The sequence below is a fragment of the Scyliorhinus canicula genome, chromosome 26 (genome assembly GCF_902713615.1).
Source record: "Scyliorhinus canicula chromosome 26, sScyCan1.1, whole genome shotgun sequence".
Classification (NCBI taxonomy): domain Eukaryota; kingdom Metazoa; phylum Chordata; class Chondrichthyes; order Carcharhiniformes; family Scyliorhinidae; genus Scyliorhinus; species Scyliorhinus canicula.
The window spans coordinates 10,843,904-10,866,721 of NC_052171.1; the positions used below are offsets into that span (position 1 = coordinate 10,843,904).

The 22,818-nt window shown below is 51.8% G+C and overlaps 1 protein-coding gene across 1 annotated transcript; it reads right to left on the minus strand.

Moving 5' to 3' along the window:
- Positions 1-1,242: 1,242 nt before the first annotated feature.
- Positions 1,243-22,369, minus strand: c26h2orf68 (chromosome 26 C2orf68 homolog). Its single transcript, XM_038785592.1, has 4 exons — positions 22,217-22,369; positions 16,207-16,322; positions 13,474-13,631; positions 1,243-2,722 (listed from the first exon to the last, which is right to left on the minus strand). Exons 1-4 carry the CDS (start codon positions 22,333-22,335, stop codon positions 2,393-2,395), a joined length of 723 nt encoding a protein of 240 aa, XP_038641520.1. The 5' UTR covers positions 22,336-22,369; the 3' UTR covers positions 1,243-2,392.
- Between the last annotated feature and the right edge of the window lie 449 nt (positions 22,370-22,818).

Genomic DNA, 22,818 nt, shown 5'->3' on the forward strand with positions numbered 1-22,818 from the left:
AGCACGGCCAATCCACCTAACCTGCACATCTTTGGACTGTGGGAGGAAACCGGAGCACCCGGAGGAAACCCACGCACACACATGGGGAGGATGTGCAGACTCCGCACAGACAGTGACCCAAGCCGGAATTGAACCTGGGACCCTGGAGCTGTGAAGCGATTGTGCTATCCAGAATGCTACCGTGCTGCCCCCTTGGAGGGCCGAAGGGCCTGTTCCTCTGCTGTATTGTCCTTTTCACCTTCAGACACGGAGGAACCACTCCACCTAACCTGCACGTCTTTGGACTGTGGGAGGAAACCGGAGCACCCGGAGGAAACCCACGCACACACGGGGAGGGGAGAACGTGCAGACTCCGCGCAGACAGCGACCCTGTGGCCGGGAATCGTGTGGTCAGACCAGAACTGCAAAATGTGTGAGGATTGCGGCTTGCGGAAGGCGGGTCAGATCTCGCGTCAGCCCTTCGTGGCAGCATTGACCATTCTACAGACCGGTACGGCAATGTAAACCTTTTGGAAAGATAGAAAGTTTATTTGACACTTGGCAGAGCGCCGGGGTTCCGGAGGAACGAGAAACAAATTCATATCGGAACAATTTTCTGCACCGAGCGAGGATCAAAACCCCCCCCGCGACCAAATAAAATCATTAAATACGTTCAACAGACAACCGAGGTCTCAGCCAAGACGGAAGACGGTGGTCGGAAAAGACTAACGTGCATTTCGCTAGCCTCTGCCACCAGCAGGGCATGTTCCAAAGTGCTTTGCGACGAGCCTGTGTCACCGTTACAATGTAGGAAAGCACCAAGAAACAACAGTCGTTGAGCTAATACGTCAGAGGCGGCTTCGAGACATTTCTGCAACTGGTTCTTCTTTCACATCTGGTTCCGACCGAACACTGAAACCAGACGTTTGGCACAGCGACGCACTGCTGGGTGGCGGAGAGGATACAAGACACTGGGTTAGGTGAACCAATCGAGTTCCCTGTTGTCCATCGTAACACTGAGGGTCCCAGGTTTGATTGTCACACAATTTACAGTGCAGAGGGAGGCCATTCGGCCCATCGAGTCTGCACCGGCTCTTGGAAAGAGCACCCTACCCAAGGTCAACACCTCCACCCTATCCCCATAACCCAGTAACCCCACCCAACACTAACGGCAATTTTGGACACTAAGGGCAATTTAGCACGGCCAATCCACCTAACCCGCGCATCTTTGGACTGTGGGAGGAAACCGGAGCACCCGGAGGAAACCCACGCACACACAAGGGGAGGATGTGCAGACTCCGCACAGACAGTGACCCAAGCTGGAATTGAACCTGGGACCCTGGAGCTGTGAAGCGATTGTGCTATCCACAATGCTACCGTGACGCGGAGTTAGTGACTCTCAAGTGATAGGTAATACCCAAAGAACCCCACGATTGCCAACAAGAGGGTTCAACAGGATTCTCGCAATCTTAGCACCTCATCCCAAGTAGCTCGAACTCAATACAAACCTGACTCTCGGGGGTCCATCGACCCACTGTGCCGTCGGGGAAAGAGGGAACAGCACTCACTGTTGATGGGAGTCAACATTTATCCCACTTGATCTCTGCCGAGGAATACTGTTGGGATTCAGCTCGCCTGGAGTAAAAGATTTGCTCCGCGTGAATTGCGGAGGATCGATTCCCGTTGACTGGGCAATGACATAGCGGTGGGAGCCCATTCTCTGTCCGGTTGTGTGTGGTGACCTGGGACATATCCACTCTGTGACACAGCGGCGGACTCCCGACAAAGCCGCACGCAGTGAACGCAGAGAAACTTTGTGGCTCTTCTCGTATGCTTTTTCAACGAAATGTTCCCCGGCCCTGGCTCCTCTTCGTCCCTCTCGCCATTCCTATCTCCATGTACAAGCCAAAACTCTGCCAGTGCTTGAGACGCAGCCGGCAGCCCTTTGTTAGTTGCTGGGGGGGGGCTGAAATCCCGCTCTCTCTTTCCCCGAACACTTGTCGCTGCTGGGAGCGGCAGGAAAGGGAAGAGAGAGGCTCGCCTTGTGGGACCGGCAGGCGAACCTGTCCGAGCGTCGATCGCCGGGCAGAGCTGTTCCAGGCCCGACGGCTGGAGTCAACCACGTACGGTGATCGGAAAACCCTCCCTTACGCTGCGCAGGTCCCACACATTATTCACGGCCACACTCTCCTTGTTCCTTTGTACCTAGCAGTCAGCAATCGAGCCAGAGAGTACCAAGACTTTAACTATCTTACAATCCCTTTGTTCCAGCACCTACCAAATTACAGGACAGGGCGATGTGGATGGCCGGCTCATTCTCTAAGATGCGGAGATACCAGCAGATGCAACCCCAACACTTTTGCAGCAATCATTAATCCCAAAGGAAATACTGGACCGTCCGCTTATTGTTTGTTTAACACTGTGCACGGTGAATTGTGGATCCTGTCTTAAATACATATCCACTCGTATTTGGCAGTCTGTCGATCCCGGGATCCTCGAATCTCTCCGCGTTCCCGTCTGGAATCGGGGAGGGGGGGGAAAAAAAAGAAGAAACAACACAAAAACGCAACAAAACCACCCCCCTCCCCGCCAAAGCTGGAGCAGCATGCCAAAGCCACGCGCAACGCTTGGAGATCCTCTTCTCGATTTCCTCCTGGATTCGCACCCTCAGCGCCTCCTTCATCAGCGGCTCCAGGCTGTTCTTGGTCCCAATTTTTTCCGCCACTTTCTCGGGATCGTCGCCCTGGGGGGGGGGAGGGAAAAGATAAAGGCGTCAGTGTGTTTGCGTCTGCAGTGTGCTCGCGCATGTGTGTGCGCGCGCGTGTAGCGTGTGTGTAGTGTGTTGGTGCGTGTATCTGCGTGTGTGCACGCACACGTGTGTGTGTGTAGTGTGCGTGTGTAGTATGCATGTGTGCGTAGTGTGTGTGTGCGTAGTGTGAGTGTATCTGTAGTGTGTACTGTGTGTGTAGTGTGTCTATGTAGTGTGTGAAGTGTGTGTGTGCACAGTGTGCGTGTGTAGTATGTGTGTGTACGTGTGTTGTATGTGTGTAATTTGTGTGTAGGTGTGTATGTGGTGTGTGTGTATGTGGGCAGTGTGCGTGCGTGTGTTGTGCATGTGTAGTGTGTGTGTATCTAGTGTGTGTATGTGTATTGTGTGTGTGCAGTGTTTATATGTGTGTGTGCGCGTCTGTGTGTATGTGTGTGTCGTCTGTGCGTATGTGTGTGTAGTGTGTATGTGTGTCTGTGTAGTATGTGTGTGTATGTGTGTGTCTGTAGTGTATGTGAAATGTGTGTATGTGTGTGTGTTGTGTGTAGTGTGTGTATGTGTGTGTCTGTAGTGAATGTGTGTAATGTGTCTAGTGTGTGTGTAGTGTGTAGGTGTGTGTGTAGTCTGTATGTGCGTGAGTGTGTGCATGTGTGTGTCTGTAGTGTGTGTGTGTTGTGTGTATCTGAGTGTGTGTTTGTGTGTATAGCGTGTGTGTGTGTGTATTGTGTGTCTGTAGAGTGTATGTGTCTGTAGTGTGTGTGTGGTGTGTGTATGTGAGAGTGTGAGTGTGGGTGTGTAGTGTGTAGGTGTGTATAGTGTGTGTGTGTCTGCAGTGTGTGTGTCTGTAGTGTGTGTGTTTGTGTGTGTGTGTGTAGCGTGTGTGTCTGTAGTGTGTGTGTTGTGCGTGTGTGTGTGTCTGTAGTTTGTGTGTGTGTGTGTATGTGTGTCTGTAGTGTGTGTGTCTGTAATGTGTGCGTGTGTGTGTTTGTGTGTGCGTGTCTGTAGTGTATGTGTGTCTGTCTGTGTGTCTGTAGTTTGTGTGTGTGTGTATGTATGTCTGTAATGTGTGTGTGTGTGTCTGCAGTGTGTGTGTCTGTAGTGTGTGTGTTTGTGTAGCGTATGTGTGTAGCGTGTGTGTCTGTAGTGTGTGTGTTTGTGCGCGCGTGTGTGTGTGTGCATGTGTGTGTAGTGCCAGTGTAGTGTGTTTGTGTGTGTGGGTGTGTCTGTAGTGTCAGTGTGGAGTATGTGTGTAGTGTTTGTGTGTGTCTGTAGTGTGTGTGTCTGTAGTGTGTGTGTCTGTAGTGTGTGTGTCTATAGTGTGTGTGTTGTGCATGTGTGTGTGTCTGTAGTGCGTGTGTGTGTGTGTGTCTGTAGTGTGCGTGTAGTGTATGTGTGTGTGTCTGTAGTGTGTGTGTCTGTAATGTGTGCATGTGTGTGTTTGTGTGTGCGTGTCTGTAGTGTATATGTGTCTGTCTGTGTGTGTCTGTAGTTTGTGTGTGTGTGTGTGTATGTGTGTCTGTAATGTGTGTGTGTAGTGGGTGTGTGTGCGTGTCTGTAGTGTGTGTGTGACTGTCTGTAGTTTGTGTGTGTGTGTGCGTGTGCGTGTCTGTAGTGTGTGTGTATGTCTGTAGTGTGTGTGTGTTTGTGTCTGTAGTGTATGTGTGTGTCTGTAGTGTGTGCGTAATGTGTGTGTGTGTCTGTAGTGTGTGTGTGTCTGTAGTGTGTGTTTCTGTACTGTGTGTGTGGGAGTGTGTGCTTGTAGTGTGTGTATGTGTGTGTCTGTAGTGTGTGTGTCATGTGTGTGTCTGTAGTATGTGTGTGTGTGTAGTGTGTGTGTGTGTTTGTGTGCGTGTGTGTCTGTAGTATGTGTGTGAGTGTGTGTTTGTGTGTGTGTGTTTGTGTGTGTGTAGTGTGTGTGTGTCTGTCTGTAGTGTGTGTGTGTGTGTCTGTAGTGTGTGTGTGTCTGTAGTGTGTGTGTGTCTGTAGTGTGTGTGTCTGTAGTGTATGTGTCTGTAGTGTGTGTGTGTGTCTGTAGTGTGTGTGTCTGTAGTGTGTGTGTCTGTAGTGTGTGTCTGTAGTGTGTGTCTGTAGTGTGTGTGTGAGTGTGTGTTTGTGCGTGTGTGTGGGGGTGTGTGCAGTGTGTGTGTGTGTCTGTCTGTAGTGTGTGTATGTGGAGTGTGTGTGTCTGTAGTGTGTGTGTCTGTAGTGTGTGTGTGTCTGTAGTGTGTGTGTTTGTGTCTGTAGTGTGTGTGTGTGTAGTGTGTGTGTGTAGTGTGTGTGTGTCTGTAGTTTGTGTGTGTCTGTAGTTTGTGTGTCTGTAGTTTGTGTGTGTGTGTCTGTAGTGTGTGTGTGTCTGTAGTGTGTGTGTGTAGTGTGTGTGTGTCTGTAGTTTGTGTGTGTCTGTAGTGTGTTTGTCTGTAGCGTGTGTGTCTGTTTGTCTGTAGTGTGTGTGTCTGTAGTGTGTGTGTGTGTCTGTAGTGTGTGTGTCTGTAGTGTGAGTGTGTCTGTAGAGTGTGTGTGTCTGTAGTGTGTGTGTGTCTGTAGTGTGTGTGTCTGTAGTGTGTGTGTCTGTAGTGTGTGTGTGTCTGTAGTGTGTGTGTCTGTAGTGTGTGTGTGTGTCTGTAGTGTGTGTGTGTGTGTCTGTAGTGTGTGTGTCTGTAGTGTGTGTGTGTCTGTAGTGTGTGTGTGTCTGTGATGTGTGTGTCTGTAGTGTGTGTGTGTCTGTAGTGTGTGTGTCTCTGTAGTGTGTGTGTCTGTAGTGTGTATGTCTGTAGTGTGTGTGTTTGTGTGTGTGTTTGTGTGTGTGTTTGTGTAGCGTGTGTGTGTAGCGTGTGTGTCTGTAGTGTGTGTGTTTGTGTGTGCATGTGTGTGTAGAGTCAGTGTAGTGTGTTTGTGTTTGTGTGTGTGGGTGTGTCTGTAGTGTCAGTGTGGAGTATGTGTGTAGTGTGTGTGTGTGTCTGTAGTGTGTGTGTAATGTGTGTGTGTGTCTGTAGTGTGTGTTTCTGTACTGTGTGTGTGGGAGTGTGTGCTTGTAGTGTGTGTGTGTATGTGTGTGTGTCATGTGTGTGTCTGTAGTATGTGTGTGTGTAGTGTGTGTGTGTTTGTGTGTGTGCTTGTGTGTCTGTAGTGTGTGTGTGAGTGTGTGTTTGTGTGTGTGTGTTTGTGTGTGTGTAGTGTGTGTGTGTGTGTCTGTCTGTAGTGTGTGTGTGTTTGTGTCTGTAGTGTGTGTGTCTGTAGTGTGTGTGTGTCTGTAGTGTGTGTGTGTGTGTCTGTAGTGTGTGTCTGTAGTGTATGTGTCTGTTGTGTGTGTCTGTAGTGTGTGTGTGTCTGTAGTGTGTGTGTGTGTGTCTGTAGTGTGTGTCTGTAGTGTGTATGTGTCTGTAGTGTGTGTGTGTCTGTAGTGTGTGTGTCTGTAGTGTGTGTGTGAGAGTGTGTTTGTGCATGTGTGTGGGGGTGTGTGCAGTGTGTGTGTGTGTGTCTGTCTGTAGTGTGTGTATGTGGAGTGTGTGTGTGTCTGTAGTGTGTGTGTCTGTAGTGTGTGTGTGTCTGTAGTGTGTGTGTTTGTGTCTGTAGTGTGTGTGTGTCTGTAGTGTGTGTGTGTGTAGTGTGTGTGTGTCTGTAGTTTGTGTGTGTCTGTAGTTTGTGTGTGTGTCTGTAGTGTGTGTGTGTCTGTAGTGTGTATGTGTCTCTGTAGTGTGTGTGTGTCTGTAGTGTGTTTGTCTGTAGCGTGTGTGTGTGTCTGTGTGTCTGTAGTGTGTGTGTCTGTAGTGTGTGTGTGTCTGTAGTGTGTGTGTGTGTCTGTAGTGTGTGTGTGTGTCTGTAGTGTGTGTGTGTCTGTAGTGTGTGTGTGTCTGTAGTGTGTGTGTGTGTCTGTAGTGTGTGTGTGTGCCTGTAGTGTGTGTGTCTGTAGTGTGAGTGTGTCTGTAGAGTGTGTGTGTCTGTAGTGTGTGTGTGTCTGTAGTGTGTGGGTCTGTAGTGTGTGTGTCTGTAGTGTGTGTGTGTCTGTAGTGTGTGTGTGTCTGTAGTGTGTGTGTCTGTAGTGTGTGTGTGTGTCTGTAGTGTGTGTGTGTGTCTGTAGTGTGTGTGTGTGTCTGTAGTGTGTGTGTCTGTAATGTGTGTGTCTGTAGTGTGTATGTCTCTGTAGTGTGTGTCTGTAGTGTGTGTGTTTGTAGTGTGTGTGTCTGTAGTGTGTGATTGTGTGTGTGTTTGTGTAGCGTGTGTGTGTAGTGTGTGTGTCTGTAGTGTGTGTGTTTGTGCGCGCGCGTGTGTGTGCATGTGTGTGTAGTGTCAGTGTAGTGTGTTTGTGTGTGTGTCTGTAGTGTCAGTGTGGAGTATGTGTGTAGTGTGTGTGTGTGTCTGTAGTGTGTGTGTCTGTAGTGTGTGTGTCTGTAGTGTGTGTGTCTGTAGTGTGTGTGTTGTGCGTGTGTGTGTGTCTGTAGTGCGTGTGTGTGTGTGTCTGTAGTGTGCGTGTAGTGTATGTGTGTGTGTCTGTAGTGTGTGTGTTTGTAATGTGTGCGTGTGTGTGTTTGTGTGTGCGCGTGTCTGTAGTGTATGTGTGTCTGTCTGTGTGTGTCTGTAGTTTGTGTGTGTGTGTGTGTGTGTGTGTGTGTCTGTAATGTGTGTGTGCAGTGTGTGCGTGCCTGTAGTATGTGTGTGCCTGTCTGTAGTTTGTGTGTGTGTGTGTGTGTCTGTAGTGTATGTGTGTGTCTGTAGTGTGTGTGTAATGTGTGTGTGTGTCTGTAGTGTGTGTGTCTGTAGTGTGTGTGTGTGTCTGTAGTGTGTGTTTCTGTACTGTGTGTGGGAGTGTGTGCTTGTAGTGTGTGTATGTGTGTGTCTGTAGTGTGTGTGTGCCGTGTGTGTGGCTGTAGTTTGTGTGTGTGTAGTGTGTGTGTGTGTGTTTGTGCGTGTGTGTCTGTAGTGTGTGTATGACTGTGTGTTTGTGTGTGTGTGTTTGTGTGTGTGTAGTGTGTGTCTGTCTGTAGTGTGTGTGTTTGTGTCTATAGTGTGTGTGTCTGTAGTGTGTGTGTCTGTAGTGTATGTGTCTGTAGTGTGTGTGTCTGTAGTGTATGTGTCTGTAGTGTGTGTGTGTCTGTAGTGTGTGTGTGTGTCTGTAGTGTGTGTGTGTCTGTAGTGTGTGTGTGTCTGTAGTGTGTGTGTGTCTGTAGTGTGTGTGTCTGTAGTGTGTGTGTCTGTAGTGTGTGTGTGTCTGTAGTGTGTGTGTGTGTCTGTAGTGTGTGTGTGTGCCTGTAGTGTGTGTGTCTGTAGTGTGAGTGTGTCTGTAGAGTGTGTGTGTCTGTAGTGTGTGTGTCTGTAGTGTGTGTGTGTGCCTGTAGTGTGTGTGTCTGTAGTGTGAGTGTGTCTGTAGAGTGTGTGTGTCTGTAGTGTGTGTGTGTCTGTAGTGTGTGGGTCTGTAGTGTGTGTGTCTGTAGTGCGTGTGTCTGTAGTGTGTGTGTGTGTCTGTAGTGTGTGTGTGTCTGTAGTGTGTGTGTGTCTGTAGTGTGTGCGTCTGTAGTGTGTGTGTGTGTGTCTGTAGTGTGTGTGTGTCTGTAGTGTGTGTGTCTGTAGTGTGTGTGTGTGTCTGTAGTGTGTGTGTGTCTGTGATGTGTGTGTCTGTAGTGTGTGTGTGTCTGTAGTGTGTGTGTCTCTGTAGTGTGTGTGTCTGTAGTGTGTGTCTGTAGTGTGTATGTCTGTAGTGTGTGTGTTTGTGTGTGTGTTTGTGTGTGTGTTTGTGTAGCGTGTGTGTGTAGCGTGTGTGTCTGTAGTGTGTGTGTTTGTGCGCGCGTGTGTGTGTGCATGTGTGTGTAGTGTCAGTGTAGTGTGTTTGTGTTTGTGTGTGTGGGTGTGTCTGTAGTGTCAGTGTGGAGTATGTGTGTAGTGTGTGTGTGTGTCTGTAGTGTGTGTGTAATGTGTGTGTGTGTCTGTAGTGTGTGTGTCTGTAGTGTGTGTGTGTCTGTAGTGTGTGTTTCTGTACTGTGTGTGTGGGAGTGTGTGCTTGTAGTGTGTGTGTATGTGTGTGTCTGTAGTGTGTGTTTGTGTGTGTGTTTGTGTGTGTGTTTGTGTAGCGTGTGTGTGTAGCGTGTGTGTCTGTCGTGTGTGTGTTTGTGCGCGCGTGTGTGTGTGCATGTGTGTGTAGAGTCAGTGTAGTGTGTTTGTGTGTGTGGGTATGTCTGTAGTGTCAGTGTGGAGTATGTGTGTAGTGTGTGTGTGTGTCTGTAGTGTGTGTGTGTAATGTGTGTGTGTGTCTGTAGTGTGTGTGTGTCTGTAGTGTGTGTTTCTGTACTGTGTGTGTGGGAGTGTGTGCTTGTAGTGTGTGTGTGTATGTGTGTGTCTGTAGTGTGTGTGTGCCGTGTGTGTGTCTGTAGTATGTGTGTGTGTAGTGTGTGTTGGTGCGTGTGTGTCTGTAGTGTGTGTGTGTGTGTGTTTGTGTGTGTGTAGTGTGTGTCTGTCTGTAGTGTGTGTGTTTGTGTCTGTAGTGTGTGTGTCTGTAGTGTGTGTATGTCTGTAGTGTGTGTGTGTGTCTGTAGTGTGTGTGTCTGTAGTGTGTGTGTGTCTGTAGTGTGTGTGTCTGTAGTGTATGTGTCTGTAGTGTGTGTGTGTCTGTAGTGTGTGTGTCTGTAGTGTGTGTGTGTCTGTAGTGTGTGTGTGTCTGTAGTGTGTCTGTAGTGTGTGTGTGTCTGTAGTGTGTGTGTAGTGTGTGTGTGTCTGTAGTGTGTGTGTGTCTGTAGTGTGTGTCTGTAGTGTGTGTGTGTCTGTAGTGTGTGTGTCTGTAGTGTGTGTCTCTGTAGTGTGTGTGTGTCTGTAGTGTGCGTGTGTGTCTGTAGTGTGTGTGTGTCTGTAGTGTGTGTCTGTAGTGTGTGTGTCTGTAGTGTGTGTGTCTGTTGTGTGTGTGTGTCTAGTGTGTGTGTGTGTCTGTAGTGTGTGTGTCTGTAGTGTGTGTGTGTCTGTAGTGTGTGTGTGTGTGTGTGTCTGTAGTGTGTGTATGTCTGTAGTGTGTGTCTGTAGTATGTGTGTGTCTGTAGTGTGTGTGTCTGTAGTGTGTGTCTGTCGTGTGTGTGTGTGTCTAAGTGTGTGTGTGTGTCTGTAGTGTGTGTGTCTGTAGTGCGTGTGTCTGTAGTGTGTGTGTGTGCCTGTAGTGTGTGTGTCTGTAGTGTGAGTGTGTCTGTAGAGTGTGTGTGTCTGTAGTGTGTGTGTGTCTGTAGTGTGTGGGTCTGTAGTGTGTGTGTCTGTAGTGCGTGTGTCTGTAGTGTGTGTGTGTGTCTGTAGTGTGTGTGTGTCTGTAGTGTGTGTGTGTCTGTAGTGTGTGTGTCTGTAGTGTGTGTGTGTGTGTCTGTAGTGTGTGTGTGTGTGTCTGTAGTGTGTGTGTGTGTCTGTAGTGTGTGTGTGTCTGTGATGTGTGTGTCTGTAGTGTGTGTGTGTCTGTAGTGTGTGTGTCTCTGTAGTGTGTGTGTCTGTAGTGTGTGTCTGTAGTGTGTATGTCTGTAGTGTGTGTGTTTGTGTGTGTGTTTGTGTGTGTGTTTGTGTAGCGTGTGTGTGTAGCGTGTGTGTCTGTAGTGTGTGTGTTTGTGCGCGCGTGTGTGTGTGCAGTGTCAGTGTAGTGTGTTTGTGTTTGTGTGTGTGGGTGTGTCTGTAGTGTCAGTGTGGAGTATGTGTGTAGTGTGTGTGTGTGTCTGTAGTGTGTGTGTAATGTGTGTGTGTGTGTCTGTAGTGTGTGTGTCTGTAGTGTGTGTGTCTGTAGTGTGTGTGTGTCTGTAGTGTGTGTTTCTGTACTGTGTGTGTGGGAGTGTGTGCTTGTAGTGTGTGTGTATGTGTGTGTCTGTAGTGTGTGTTTGTGTGTGTGTTTGTGTGTGTGTTTGTGTAGCGTGTGTGTGTAGCGTGTGTGTCTGTCGTGTGTGTGTTTGTGCGCGCGTGTGTGTGTGCATGTGTGTGTAGAGTCAGTGTAGTGTGTTTGTGTGTGTGGGTATGTCTGTAGTGTCAGTGTGGAGTATGTGTGTAGTGTGTGTGTGTGTCTGTAGTGTGTGTGTAATGTGTGTGTGTGTCTGTAGTGTGTGTGTGTCTGTAGTGTGTGTTTCTGTACTGTGTGTGTGGGAGTGTGTGCTTGTAGTGTGTGTGTGTGTATGTGTGTGTCTGTAGTGTGTGTGTGCCGTGTGTGTGTCTGTAGTATGTGTGTGTGTAGTGTGTGTTTGTGCGTGTGTGTCTGTAGTGTGTGTGTGTGTGTGTTTGTGTGTGTGTAGTGTGTGTCTGTCTGTAGTGTGTGTGTTTGTGTCTGTAGTGTGTGTGTCTGTAGTGTGTGTATGTCTGTAGTGTGTGTGTGTGTCTGTAGTGTGTGTGTCTGTAGTGTGTGTGTGTCTGTAGTGTGTGTGTCTGTAGTGTATGTGTCTGTAGTGTGTGTGTGTCTGTAGTGTGTGTGTCTGTAGTGTGTGTGTTTGTGCGCGCGTGTGTGTGTGCATGTGTGTGTAGTGTCAGTGTAGTGTGTTTGTGTTTGTGTGTGTGGGTGTGTCTGTAGTGTCAGTGTGGAGTATGTGTGTAGTGTGTGTGTGTGTCTGTAGTGTGTGTGTAATGTGTGTGTGTGTCTGTAGTGTGTGTGTCTGTAGTGTGTGTGTGTCTGTAGTGTGTGTTTCTGTACTGTGTGTGTGGGAGTGTGTGCTTGTAGTGTGTGTGTATGTGTGTGTCTGTAGTGTGTGTTTGTGTGTGTGTTTGTGTGTGTGTTTGTGTAGCGTGTGTGTGTAGCGTGTGTGTCTGTCGTGTGTGTGTTTGTGCGCGCGTGTGTGTGCATGTGTGTGTAGAGTCAGTGTAGTGTGTTTGTGTGTGTGGGTATGTCTGTAGTGTCAGTGTGGAGTATGTGTGTAGTGTGTGTGTGTGTCTGTAGTGTGTGTGTAATGTGTGTGTGTGTCTGTAGTGTGTGTGTGTCTGTAGTGTGTGTTTCTGTACTGTGTGTGTGGGAGTGTGTGCTTGTAGTGTGTGTGTGTGTATGTGTGTGTCTGTAGTGTGTGTGTGCCGTGTGTGTGTCTGTAGTATGTGTGTGTGTAGTGTGTGTTGGTGCGTGTGTGTCTGTAGTGTGTGTGTGTGTGTGTTTGTGTGTGTGTAGTGTGTGTCTGTCTGTAGTGTGTGTGTTTGTGTCTGTAGTGTGTGTGTCTGTAGTGTGTGTATGTCTGTAGTGTGTGTGTGTGTCTGTAGTGTGTGTGTCTGTAGTGTGTGTCTCTGTAGTGTGTGTGTCTGTAGTGTGCGTGTGTGTCTGTAGTGTGTGTGTGTCTGTAGTGTGTGTGTCTGTAGTGTGTGTGTCTGTAGTGTGTGTGTCTGTAGTGTGTGTGTCTGTAGTGTGTGTGTGTCTGTTGTGTGTGTGTGTCTAGTGTGTGTGTGTGTCTGTAGTGTGTGTGTGTGTCTGTAGTGTGTGTGTGTGTGTGTGTCTGTAGTGTGTGTGTGTCTGTAGTGTGTGTCTGTAGTGTGTGTGTGTCTGTAGTGTGTGTGTCTGTAGTGTGTGTCTGTCGTGTGTGTGTGTGTGTCTGTAGTGTGTGTGTGTGTCTGTAGTGTGTGTGTGTGTCTGTAGTGTGTGTGTGTGTGTCTGTAGTGTGTGTGTGTCTGTAGTGTGTGTGTGTGTCTGTAGTGTGTGTGTATTGTGGTTGAGCTGGTAGCATTCTTGCCTCTGAATTCACAAAGGTTCTGGGTTCAGCTCCCACTCCACGGCTCAAGGACAAACGAAAATCAAGGCCGAAGCCACCCTGGTGGAGATATTATCTTCTGGGTCAGCCAAACTCCCATCCGCCTGCTAACCCCGGTGACCCTGTTAATCCTTCAATTAATTAAAATAGTAGCATAGTGGTTAGCACTGCTGCTTCACAGCGCCAGGGTCCCGGTATCAATTCCCCGCTGGGTCACTGTCTGTGCGGAGTCTGCACGTTCTCCCCCCGTGTCTGCGTGGGTTTCCTCCGGGTGCTCCGGTTTCCTCCCACAAGTCCCGAAAGACGTGCTTGTTAGGGTGAATCGGACATTCTGAATTCTCCCTCCGTGTACCCGAACAGGCGCCGGAATGTGGCGACGAGGGGCTTTTCACAGTAACTTCCTGGCAGCGTTAATGTAAGCCGACTTGTGACAAGGTGAGAGGGGGAAAGTTTAAGGGAGATGTGCGTGGAAATTTTTTTACGCAGAGGGTGGTGGGTGCCTGGAACGCTTTACCAGCGGAGGTGGTAGAGGCGGGCACGATGGCATCATTTAAGATGCATCTGGACAGATATATGAACGGGCGGGGAACAGAGGGAAGTAGACCTTGGAAAATAGGAGACAGGTTTAGATAAAGGATCTGGATCGGCGCAGGCTGGGAGGGCCGAAGGGCCTGTTCCTGTGCTGTAATTTTCTTTGTTAATAAAGATTATTAAAATAAATTAACCAGCGTTAACGAAAACAAAAATCAGATGATCTAACCGTGATCACGCCGCTGTTTGTGAGAGCTTTCTGTCAGCGAATTGGCTGCCGAATTCCCGATATTAAAACAGCAACGTCAAAAAGCGCCCCCCCCCCCCCTCCCCAAAGTGGCCACTCTTCCCGTGTGACCCCAGAAGGAGACTGAGGAACGGGTACAGCGGGGATCCCAGTCGGTTCAATTCTGTCGGGCTGTGAGCAAGTCCCCGAACCGTAGCCTCGGCCAGGAACAGCAGAGCGCTCGAATCGAAGCCGGGAGGGCGGGCGATCTTTGTGACCCGCGTGAGTGCCCTGCCGCCCAAATGCCAACTCACTTGATGAATAACAACTGACGTGACAATTTTGTCAGCGGCTTGGTAATCCAGGCAGAAGAGCTCCGTGTTCTCCGACTCCGTCGCGGCGTCTGGGTCCGTGCCTGAGCTGCTGCCGTTTGACTCCTCGTAGTCAAACCCCGAGGAATTCTCGGCTCCGTCTGCAAAGGATCAAACCAGAACGGACTGTTCCTGTCAAGACCCAACCTCACTCTTTCAAATAACCGCCAAGCGCGTCTCGCTTCGACCACCGCAGGCCTCCCAACTGAGGCACAGCAGCATCAGCTGCCTTGATATTGCTATTGTGGGCCTTCAGGTCAAGGACGAACAAGGGACAAAGAACAATACAGCACAGGAACAGGCCCTTCGGCCCCCCCAAGCCTGCGCCGGTCATGATGCCTGCCTAGGGTGGCGCAGTGGCGCAGAGGTTAGCACTGCTGCCTCAAGCCGCCGAGGAATTCGATCCCGGCTCTGGGTCACTGTCCGTGTGGAGTTTGCACATTCTCCCCGTGTCTGCGTGGGTTTCGCCCCCACACAACCCAAAGATGTGCAGGGTAGGTGGATTGGCCATTCACATTGCCCCTTCATTGGAAAATAAATGATGCCTGTCTAAAATAAAACCGTCCGCATTTCCGGGGTCCGTATCCCTCTATTCCCATCCTATTCATGTATTTGTCAAGTTGCCCCTTAAACGTCACTATCGTCCCTGCTTCCACCACCTCCTCTGGCAGCGAGTTCCAGGCACCCACTACCCTCTGTGTAAAAAACCTGCCTCGTACATCTCCTCTAAACCTTGCCCCTCGCACCTTAAACCTATGCCCCCTAGTAATTGACCCCTCTACCCAGGGGAAAAGCCTCTGACTATCCACTCTGTCTATGCCCCTATTTTGTAGACCTCTATCAGGTCGCCCCTCAACCTCCGTCGTTCCAGTGAGAACAAACCGAGTTTATCCGACCTCCCCTCATAGCTCCAGACCAGGCAACACCCTGGTAAATCTTTTCTGTACTCACTCCAGGTCCCAAGCTCTGGGACTCCCACCCTAAACCTCCCTTTAGTCCTTAAGGTGCTCCTTAAAACATACCCCTTTGACCCAGCTTTTGATCACCTGACCCAACAGAACATGGAACATACAGTGCAGAAGGAGGCCATTCGGCCCATCGAGTCTGCACCGACCCACTTAAGCCCTCACTTCCACCCTATCCCCGTAACCCAATAACCCCACCTAACCTTTTTGGACACTAAGGGCAATTTAGCGCGGCCAATCCACCTAACCTGCACGTCTTTGGACTGTGGGAGGAAACCAGAGCACCCGGAGGAAACCCACGCAGACACGGGGGAGAAGGTGCAGACTCCGCACAGTGACCCAGCGGGGAATCGAACCTGGGACCCTGGCGCTGAGAGACAGCCGTGCTAACCACTGTGCTACCGTGCTGCCCACATACCTCCGTACGTGGATCAATGTACCAGTCAAGTGTCGGGACGTCTTATTAAGTTGAAATTGCCACAAAAATGTAACTTGCTACTGTTCCCTAACACTGCATCCGAGGGTGGCTCGGTAGCACAGTGGTTAGCACAGTTGCTTCACAGCTCCAGGGTCCCAGGTTCGATTCCGAGGTTGGGTCACTGTCTGTGCGGAGTCTGCACGTTCTTCCCCGTGTCTGGGTGGGTTTCCTCCGGTTTCCTCCCACAGTCCAAAGATGTGCAGGTTAGGTGGATTGGCCGTGATAAATTGCCCCTTAGTGTCCAAAAAGGTTAGAACATAGAACATAGAACAGTACAGCACAGAACAGGCCCTTCGGCCCTCAATGTTGTGCCGAGCCATGATCACCCTACTCAAACCCACATATCCACCCTATACCCGTAACCCAACAACCCCCCCTTAACCTTACTTCCTTGGACACTACGGGCAATTTAGCATGGCCAATCCACCTAACCCGCACATCTTTGGACTGTGGGAGGAAACCGGAGCACCCGGAGGAAACCCACGCACACAGGGGGAGGACGTGCAGACTCCGCACAGACAGTGACCCAGCCGGGAATCGAACCTGGGACCCTGGAGCTGTGAAGCATTCATGCTAACCACCATGCTACCCTGCTGCCCCTAGGGTGGGGTTACTGGGATAAGGTGTGGGCCTGGGTAGGGTGCTCTTTCCAAGAGCCGGTGCAGACTCGATGGGCCGAACGGCCTCCTTCTGCACTGTAAATTCTATGATTCAAAAATGATCCTTTAATTGGGGCCTCACGGTAGCATGGTGGTTAGCATCAATGCTTCACAGATCCAGGGTCCCAGGTTCGATTCCCGGCTGGGTCACTGTCTGTGTGGAGTCTGCACGTCCTCCCCCTGTGTGCGTGGGTTTCCTCCGGGTGCTCCGGTTTCCTCCCACAGTCCAAAGATGTGCAGGTTAGGTGGATTGGCCATGATAAATTGCCCTTAGTGTCCTGTAAGGTTAAGGGGGGGGGGGGGGGTTTGTTGGGTTATGGGTATACGGGTTACGTGGGTTAAGTAGGGTGATCATTGCTCGGCACAACATCGAGGGCTGAAGGGCCTGTTCTGTGCTGTACTGTAAATTCTATGATTCAAAAATGATCCTTTAATTGGGGCCTCACGGTAGCATGGTGGTTAGCATCAATGCTTCACAGCTCCAGGGTCTATGTTCTAATTGTCACTTCCCTCTGCGTTAATATTCTCCAATTGCTCCCAGAGAATGTTGTGAATAACCGACGGTGACACTCACTCCTGCGTCGAGGGTGATACATCTGCAGGTCAGGCTTGCGAGGGCGTACTGGAGCTGGCGTCTGTCTCTTCTTCTGTTTCTCCTTGGCCTGCCTCACCTCCTTGTCGTAATCATCTCTAGAAAAACAAAAGGGACCGCTTGAAAGCTCTTTATTCATTCTCTCCAAAGATAGGGGAGTTTGGAACTAGAGGGCAAAGGTTAAAGGTGAGAGGGGAGATGAGACCAGGGCCTGTTGCTATGCAGTAAACATCCATGACCGTATATGGAGGGTAGGTGGATTGACCACGCTGAAGGTGCCCCTTAATTGGAAAAAAGGAATTGGAGACTCTAAATCTTATTCTTTTTAAGCTACCACCAGAGTTCAGCAGAGGTTCCCCGCGACATGTTCGGGCGCGCACTCGAATACGTCGCCCTCAAATCCGGCAGCTCACAGGAGGCAGCAACGGCTCACCGATACCTCGCTTCCTTAGATAGCAGGCGCCCCTTCACCCCTGCGAGGCGCACGCAGACACGGGGAGAATGTGCAAACTCCACACGGGGTTTGAGACCCGGGGCCGGGATCGAACCCGGGTCCTCGGCGACGTGATGCAGCAGTGCTAACCACTGCGCCCCCCGAGCCGAGAAGCCCAGTTCTAAGCGGACAATGCAACGTAACCCCAGTCTCAAGTACAGAAGCAACATCATTCCCTATAATTACGGAGAGGGCCAATGATGTCAATGCCTCCCAAGAAAATAGACGCGCACTAGCAGGAGTGGGTCACAGGATAACAAGAGATCTGGACCCAACCATGGGTCTCTAGTCCCCCCCTGGGCCCCACCCATCACCGTTGAGAGAGAGAGAGGGAAAACAAAACTGTTCAATTAAATAAAAAAGTGTCCTGATCCAGGACCCATGTACAGAAGAATCCCCTCAGGAAGTGTCTTCCAGATGTGACGTCCCAATCTCCAGTGGGCAACAAGGTACAAACCACAGGCCGGTACACTCCGACACACAAACGTCAACGCCCCCAGCACACCCCAAAAATGATTAAAAAACCCCATCCGGCTAGCTCCAACTGGGGAGCGATCCTCAACCTCAAGTGAGGGCTTAACTAACCCTAAAACCACAACTCCACGCTAACCATTCACCCGTCACGCGCCATGGCTCCATTCATCTTCGCCATGAACGAGACACGTGTCCAACATACATGCCTCCCGTGCCCTTGCAGAAGAACGGTCAACACGAAACAATCAGGATTTTAATGGCGTCCATTTTGCCTGAAAAGGTCAAACGCCATGACAGGATCATCGAACACTCCTCAGGATTTTCCGAGGATTCCATCGAATGACGTGCGGTAGTATGACTAGAGGTACTACGGTACCTGGGAGTGTGAGCTACCATTGGTGGAGAAGGCTCGCTGCTCATTGGCCCAAGTGTTTGCATTTCATTGGTCGGAACGTAAGGTAGCTCCGCCCAGTGAGGCGGGGTATAAGAACCCGTGTTTCCCAGCAGCCGGCCTTCTTTCTGTACTCGAGCTGCTGGGGAAACATCTTGTTGATTAAAGCCTTCGATTCGGACTACTCCTTCGTTTCTGTAGTTATTGATCGCGCATCATGAAGCACCTTCACTTAACAGGGCGCTATGAGGCCAGCAGTCGCGTGGGGCGGGGGGGGGGGCTAACCGATCATAGGCCTCGAAGGCCGGACACACGGTGCTCCATCGCAGCTGAGCCGGCCAGCTTCCAACTCAGGATCACGGCGGCCAATCTTCAAACTCGGAGTCGGGGAACTCACCTCCCGCCAGAAACCCGACTCACGGACATTCCTGGCCCAGTCCCTGCCTCCCGAACCCGCCAGGAAACGCGACACGCCATGCGGCAGGAGGTCACTGAACCAGAGGCGGGCCCCTCATCGAATGCACGGTTCCTCCCCTGCGCCCCCCCCCCCCCCCCCCTCAAAGATGCTTTGCGCTTCCTCAAGGTGAGCTCCGAGGTCCTGCGAAGAAGTCCCGGCCGTCATGGAATTGAACCCGCGCTGCTGACGCCGCTCCGCATCACGGACCCGTCGCCCGGCCAACTGAGCCAAACCGGCCAATGGATTGGCCAATTCAGGGACAAGAGCAGGCGAGTGGATGTTCCCCAGACGTTGCAGGTTCCTAATCCCACACCCCGCCCCCCCCCCCCCTGCCCCATTTGGTTCCTGAAGCCGACATGAGACACACGCTTCCAACAAATCAGGCAGACAATCTTGATTAAGACGACTAGAATTCTGAGGGAAAAATCGAGGCGCCATCAAACCGTTCAGGTGGATATCAAAAGGTCTCCTTGTACCTTTCACGAAAGAACAGCACGTTCTGGAGCTCGGGCCAACATTCATTCCCTTCCTCAAGCCAGACATAAATTCATGAATAATTCACCTCATGGCTGTTAAAGAGATTATCCCGTGTCCAAAATGGCTGCCGGGTTTGCCTGCACAACGGCAAGGCAGTTTATATGCAAATTAAGCGTTTAAGATGTTTGTGCCTTTCACAAGGGTTTCTCAAAGCCCTTTGCTGCGAATAAGTAGGAAGCCACAAATATATATGACCAAATGCTCGATGAACAACAAGGACCCTGGAGAAACGTTCTCTTCTCTTTCTTGACGGGCCGCCATGGGTATTTTTATATCCGCCTCACATTACAGACCCGGGGCCTCCTGTTATCGTCTCGTCCAAAAGGTGTCACCTGCGGCAGTGCGGAACCCTCCACAGCGCTGCACAGAAGTGGGGCCTAAACTCACAGGCTTCTAATTGAGAGGCCTCGTGAGCCAAGGTACACACTTGACGTGAGCGAGCGCGGAAGTCTGTCTTTATTTTGTTGACGCAGCGACATTTTGCCTTCACGTTTTCTTTTGAACGCTGCATAGCCATCTCAAGCAAAGAACAAAGAATAGTACAGCCCAGGAACAGGCCCTTCGGCCCTCCACGCTTGTGCCGACCTTGCTGCCCGTCTAAATTAAAATCTTCTACACTTCCGGGGTCCGTATCCCTCTATTCCCATCCTATTCATGTATTTGTCAAGATGCCCCTTAAACGTCACTATCGTCCCTGCTTCCGCCACCTCCTCCGGCAGCGAGTTCCAGGCACCCGCTACCCTCTGTGTAAAATACTTGCCTCGTACATCTCCTCTAAACCTTGCCCCTCGCCCCTTAAACCTATGCCCCCTAGTAATTGACCCCTCTACCCTGGGGAAAAGCCTCTGACTATCCACTCTGTCTACGCCCCTGATAATTTTGTAGACCTCTATCTTGTCGCCCCTCAACCTCCGTCGTTCCAGTGAGAACAAACCGAGTTTATTCAACCTTTCATAGATTTCATAGAATTTACAGTACAGAAGGAGGCCATTTGGCCCATCGAGTCTGCATCGGCTCCTGGAAAGAGCACCCTACCAAGGTTAACACCTCCACCCTATCTCCATAACCCAGTAACCCCACCCAACACTAAGGGCAATTTTGGACACTAAGGGCAATTTATCACGGCCAATCCACCTAAACCGCACATCTTTGGACTGTGAGAGGAAACCGGAGCACCCGGAGGAAACCCATGCACACACGGGGAGGATGTGCAGACTCCACACAGATAGTGACCCAAGCCGGAATCGAACCTGGGACCCTGGAGCTGTGAAGCGATTGTGCTATCCACGATGCTACCATGCTGCCCGTTATTCAACCTCTCCTCATAGCTAATGCCCTCCATACCAGGCAACATCCTGGTAAATCTCTTCTGCCCCCTCTCCAAAACCTCGACACTCTTCTGGTAGTGTGGAGATCAGGGCCGGGATTCTCCCCTACCCGGCAGGGCGGGGGGGTCCCGGCGTGTTGGAGTGGCGAGAACCACTCCGGCGTCGGGCCTCCCCAAAGGTGCAGAAGTCTCGGCACCTTTCGGGGCCAGGCCCTCACATTGAGGGGCTAGGCCCGCGCTGGAGTGATTCCCGCTCTGCCGGCTGGCGTGGACGGCCTTTGGCGCTGAAAGGACTTCGCCGGCCGGCGTAAGTCCACGCATGCGCCGGAGCATCAGCGGCTGCTGACGTCGTACCGGCGCATGCGCAGGGAAGGGGGTCTCTTCCGCCCCCGCCATGGTGAAGACCATGGCGTAGGCGGAAGAAAAAGTGTGCCCCCAAGGCACAGGCCCGCCCGCCGATCGGTGGGCCCCGATCGCGGGCCAGGCCACCGTGGGGGCACCCCCCAGGGTCAGATCGCCCCAGGCCCCCCCCCCCGGACCCCGACGCCCGCCCGCGCTGCCAATCCTGCCGGTCAGGTAGGTGGTTTAATTCACGCCGGCGGGAGAGGCCTGTCAGCGGTGGGACTCCCCCCCCCCCCCCCCCCCCGAATCTCGGGGGGCAGAGAATTCGGGACACGGCGGGGACGGGATTGACGCCGATTTCAAGTGCGGCCTAACTGAGGTTCTGTAACAACTGCAGCAAGGGAGCTGTGAGTAAAACTACCACAGGAACAACTTAGCTTCCTTCAGTGGTGTCTGGAACTCCAGGGCGTGGAAACTGAGGCAAAGTTCCCCCACCTCTGCTATTTTGGGAAGGCGGTATCATTATGGTAGTGTCAGCGGCCCGGGCTGATGATCTGGGGGCCACGGGTTCAAATCCCACCACGTCGGCTGGTGGAATTTCAAATTAAATTCATAAAATTTGTAATTAAATACAGGTCGAATGCTGATCATAAAACTACTGTCGATTGTCATCTGATTCACTATTTAGGGAAGGAAATCTGCCGTCCTTACCTGGTCTGGCCTATGCTGATCTGGCCTAAAAGCACCTTAAATTTGTCCCCCCTCCCGGTTCCTCCAATGGGGTAACAACTTCTCCCCATCGCCACTTGTCCCTTCTGCTTTGAACACTTTGATCGTAAGATATAGGAGCAGAATGAGGCCATTTGGCCCATCGACTGTGCTCCGCCATTCGGTCATGAGCGGACCCCATCCTGGCCTCAACTCCATCCACCGTCCAGCCCGTTGTCCGTAACCCTCAACCCATTGCCAATTAAAGATCTGTCTAACCGCTCCTTAACTTGACTCATTTTCCCAGCATCCACCACACTCTGGGGTAGCAAATTCCACAGATTCACAACCCTGTGGGAGAAGTAGGGCGCGATTCTCCGACACCCACACCGTGTGGGAGAATCGCGGGAGCGCCGGGCGATTCCCACCACGCCGCCCTGGCACCCCCCCGCGATTCACCCCCCCCCCCCCCCCATAGATGCAATTGGCGGAATTTGGTCCCAGGTAATGCTCTGGGATGCAATTCCTGCATTGCGCCTTGGCTGGAGACTTTGCAACCGGTGTATTTAATTATTATTCTTTTGGAGAGTTTGCAGGTTCCCATGGGGTTTGACACATTTCCCAAGGTCTCCCCAGTCCAGACACATCTGGAGGGAACACGTGCTGTGCCCAGCCAGCCAGCCTGTCAATCATCCAGTGTGACGCAGGGCCGTTCCAGGCAGCTTCGTTTCCCATTGGCCAGTCAATCAAGGATGGCGCCGCCCTGGCTCCCCGAGAGGCCAGTCGGTCTGTCAATCATCCATTGTGACGCAATACCAGAACTCCCGCCCCCTGGCCACACGGTCTGTCAATCATCCATTGTGACGCGAGGACCCGAGCCGCACCATTTCCCATTGGCCGGCCCGGCTGACAATCAGGGAGGGAGCCGCCCCCGATCCCTGATAGGCCAGTCGGTATGTCAATCATCCATTGTGACGCACGACCAGAACTCCCGCCTCCTGGCCAGCCCGACCTGTCAATCATCCATTGTGACGCGTAAACGTGGCCGCCCCGTTTCCCATTGGCCGGGCCCGCTGTCAATCCGGGAGGGCACCGCCCATAGTGACGCACTACCGGAACCCCCGCCCCGTTCTCCATTGGCCGGGCTGGATGTCAATCAGTGGGGGCGACACCACCCCTGCTCCCTGACTGGCCCAGGCGGCCGTCAATCACGCAGCCACTTCCGGTCCCTCCCCTCACCCCGGCCGGCGGCCACTCACCCACCTGGCGATCTGGTTGCGGCGGATGTGGCGGACGAAGCCGTGGCTCATGTCGAGCCGGGCGGATTTGGCCGCCGCCGCCGCGGCGTCCCGGGAAGCGGGGCCCTGGTCCTCCAGCTCCATCCGGGCCGGCGTCCGCCTCTCGGAGCGCCCGGGGGGGGGGGGGGGGGAGAGAGATGGCCGAGCAGCTGCTATCCCGGAGTGATGGCCGAGCAGCTGCTATCCCGGAGTGATGGCCGAGCAGCTGCTATCCCGGAGTGACAGCCACAGTCCCTGCCCAGGGCTGACAGCAGCCACAGTCCCTGCCCCCTGCCCAGGGCTGGCAGCACAGTCCCTGCCCCCTGCCCAGGGCTGGCAGCAGCCAGAGCAGGAGTCTGTGGATCAAAGAACAAAGAAAGGTATAGCACAGGAACAGGCCCTTCGGCCCTCCAAGCCTGTGCCGACCATGCTGCCCGTCTAAACTAAAATCTACACTTCCCGGGTCTGTATCCCTCTATTCCCATCCTATTCGTATTTATCAAGATGCCCCTTAAATGTCACTATCGTCCCTGCTTCCACCACCTCCTCCGGCAGCGAGTTCCAGGCACCCACTACCCTCTGTGTAAA

Bases quoted from the DNA above. Each gene is read 5' to 3' on its own strand.
- c26h2orf68 (XM_038785592.1), bottom strand. From the start codon at position 22,335: ATGGAGCTGGAGGACCAGGGCCCCGCTTCCCGGGACGCCGCGGCGGCG. The intron at 16,323-22,216 runs GTGGGTGAGTGG...TTGTTTTTCTAG, and splicing joins CGCCGCAACCAGATCGCCAG to AGATGATTACGACAAGGAGG. The intron at 13,632-16,206 runs GTGAGTGTCACC...GATCCTTTGCAG, and splicing joins GTATCACCCTCGACGCAGGA to ACGGAGCCGAGAATTCCTCG.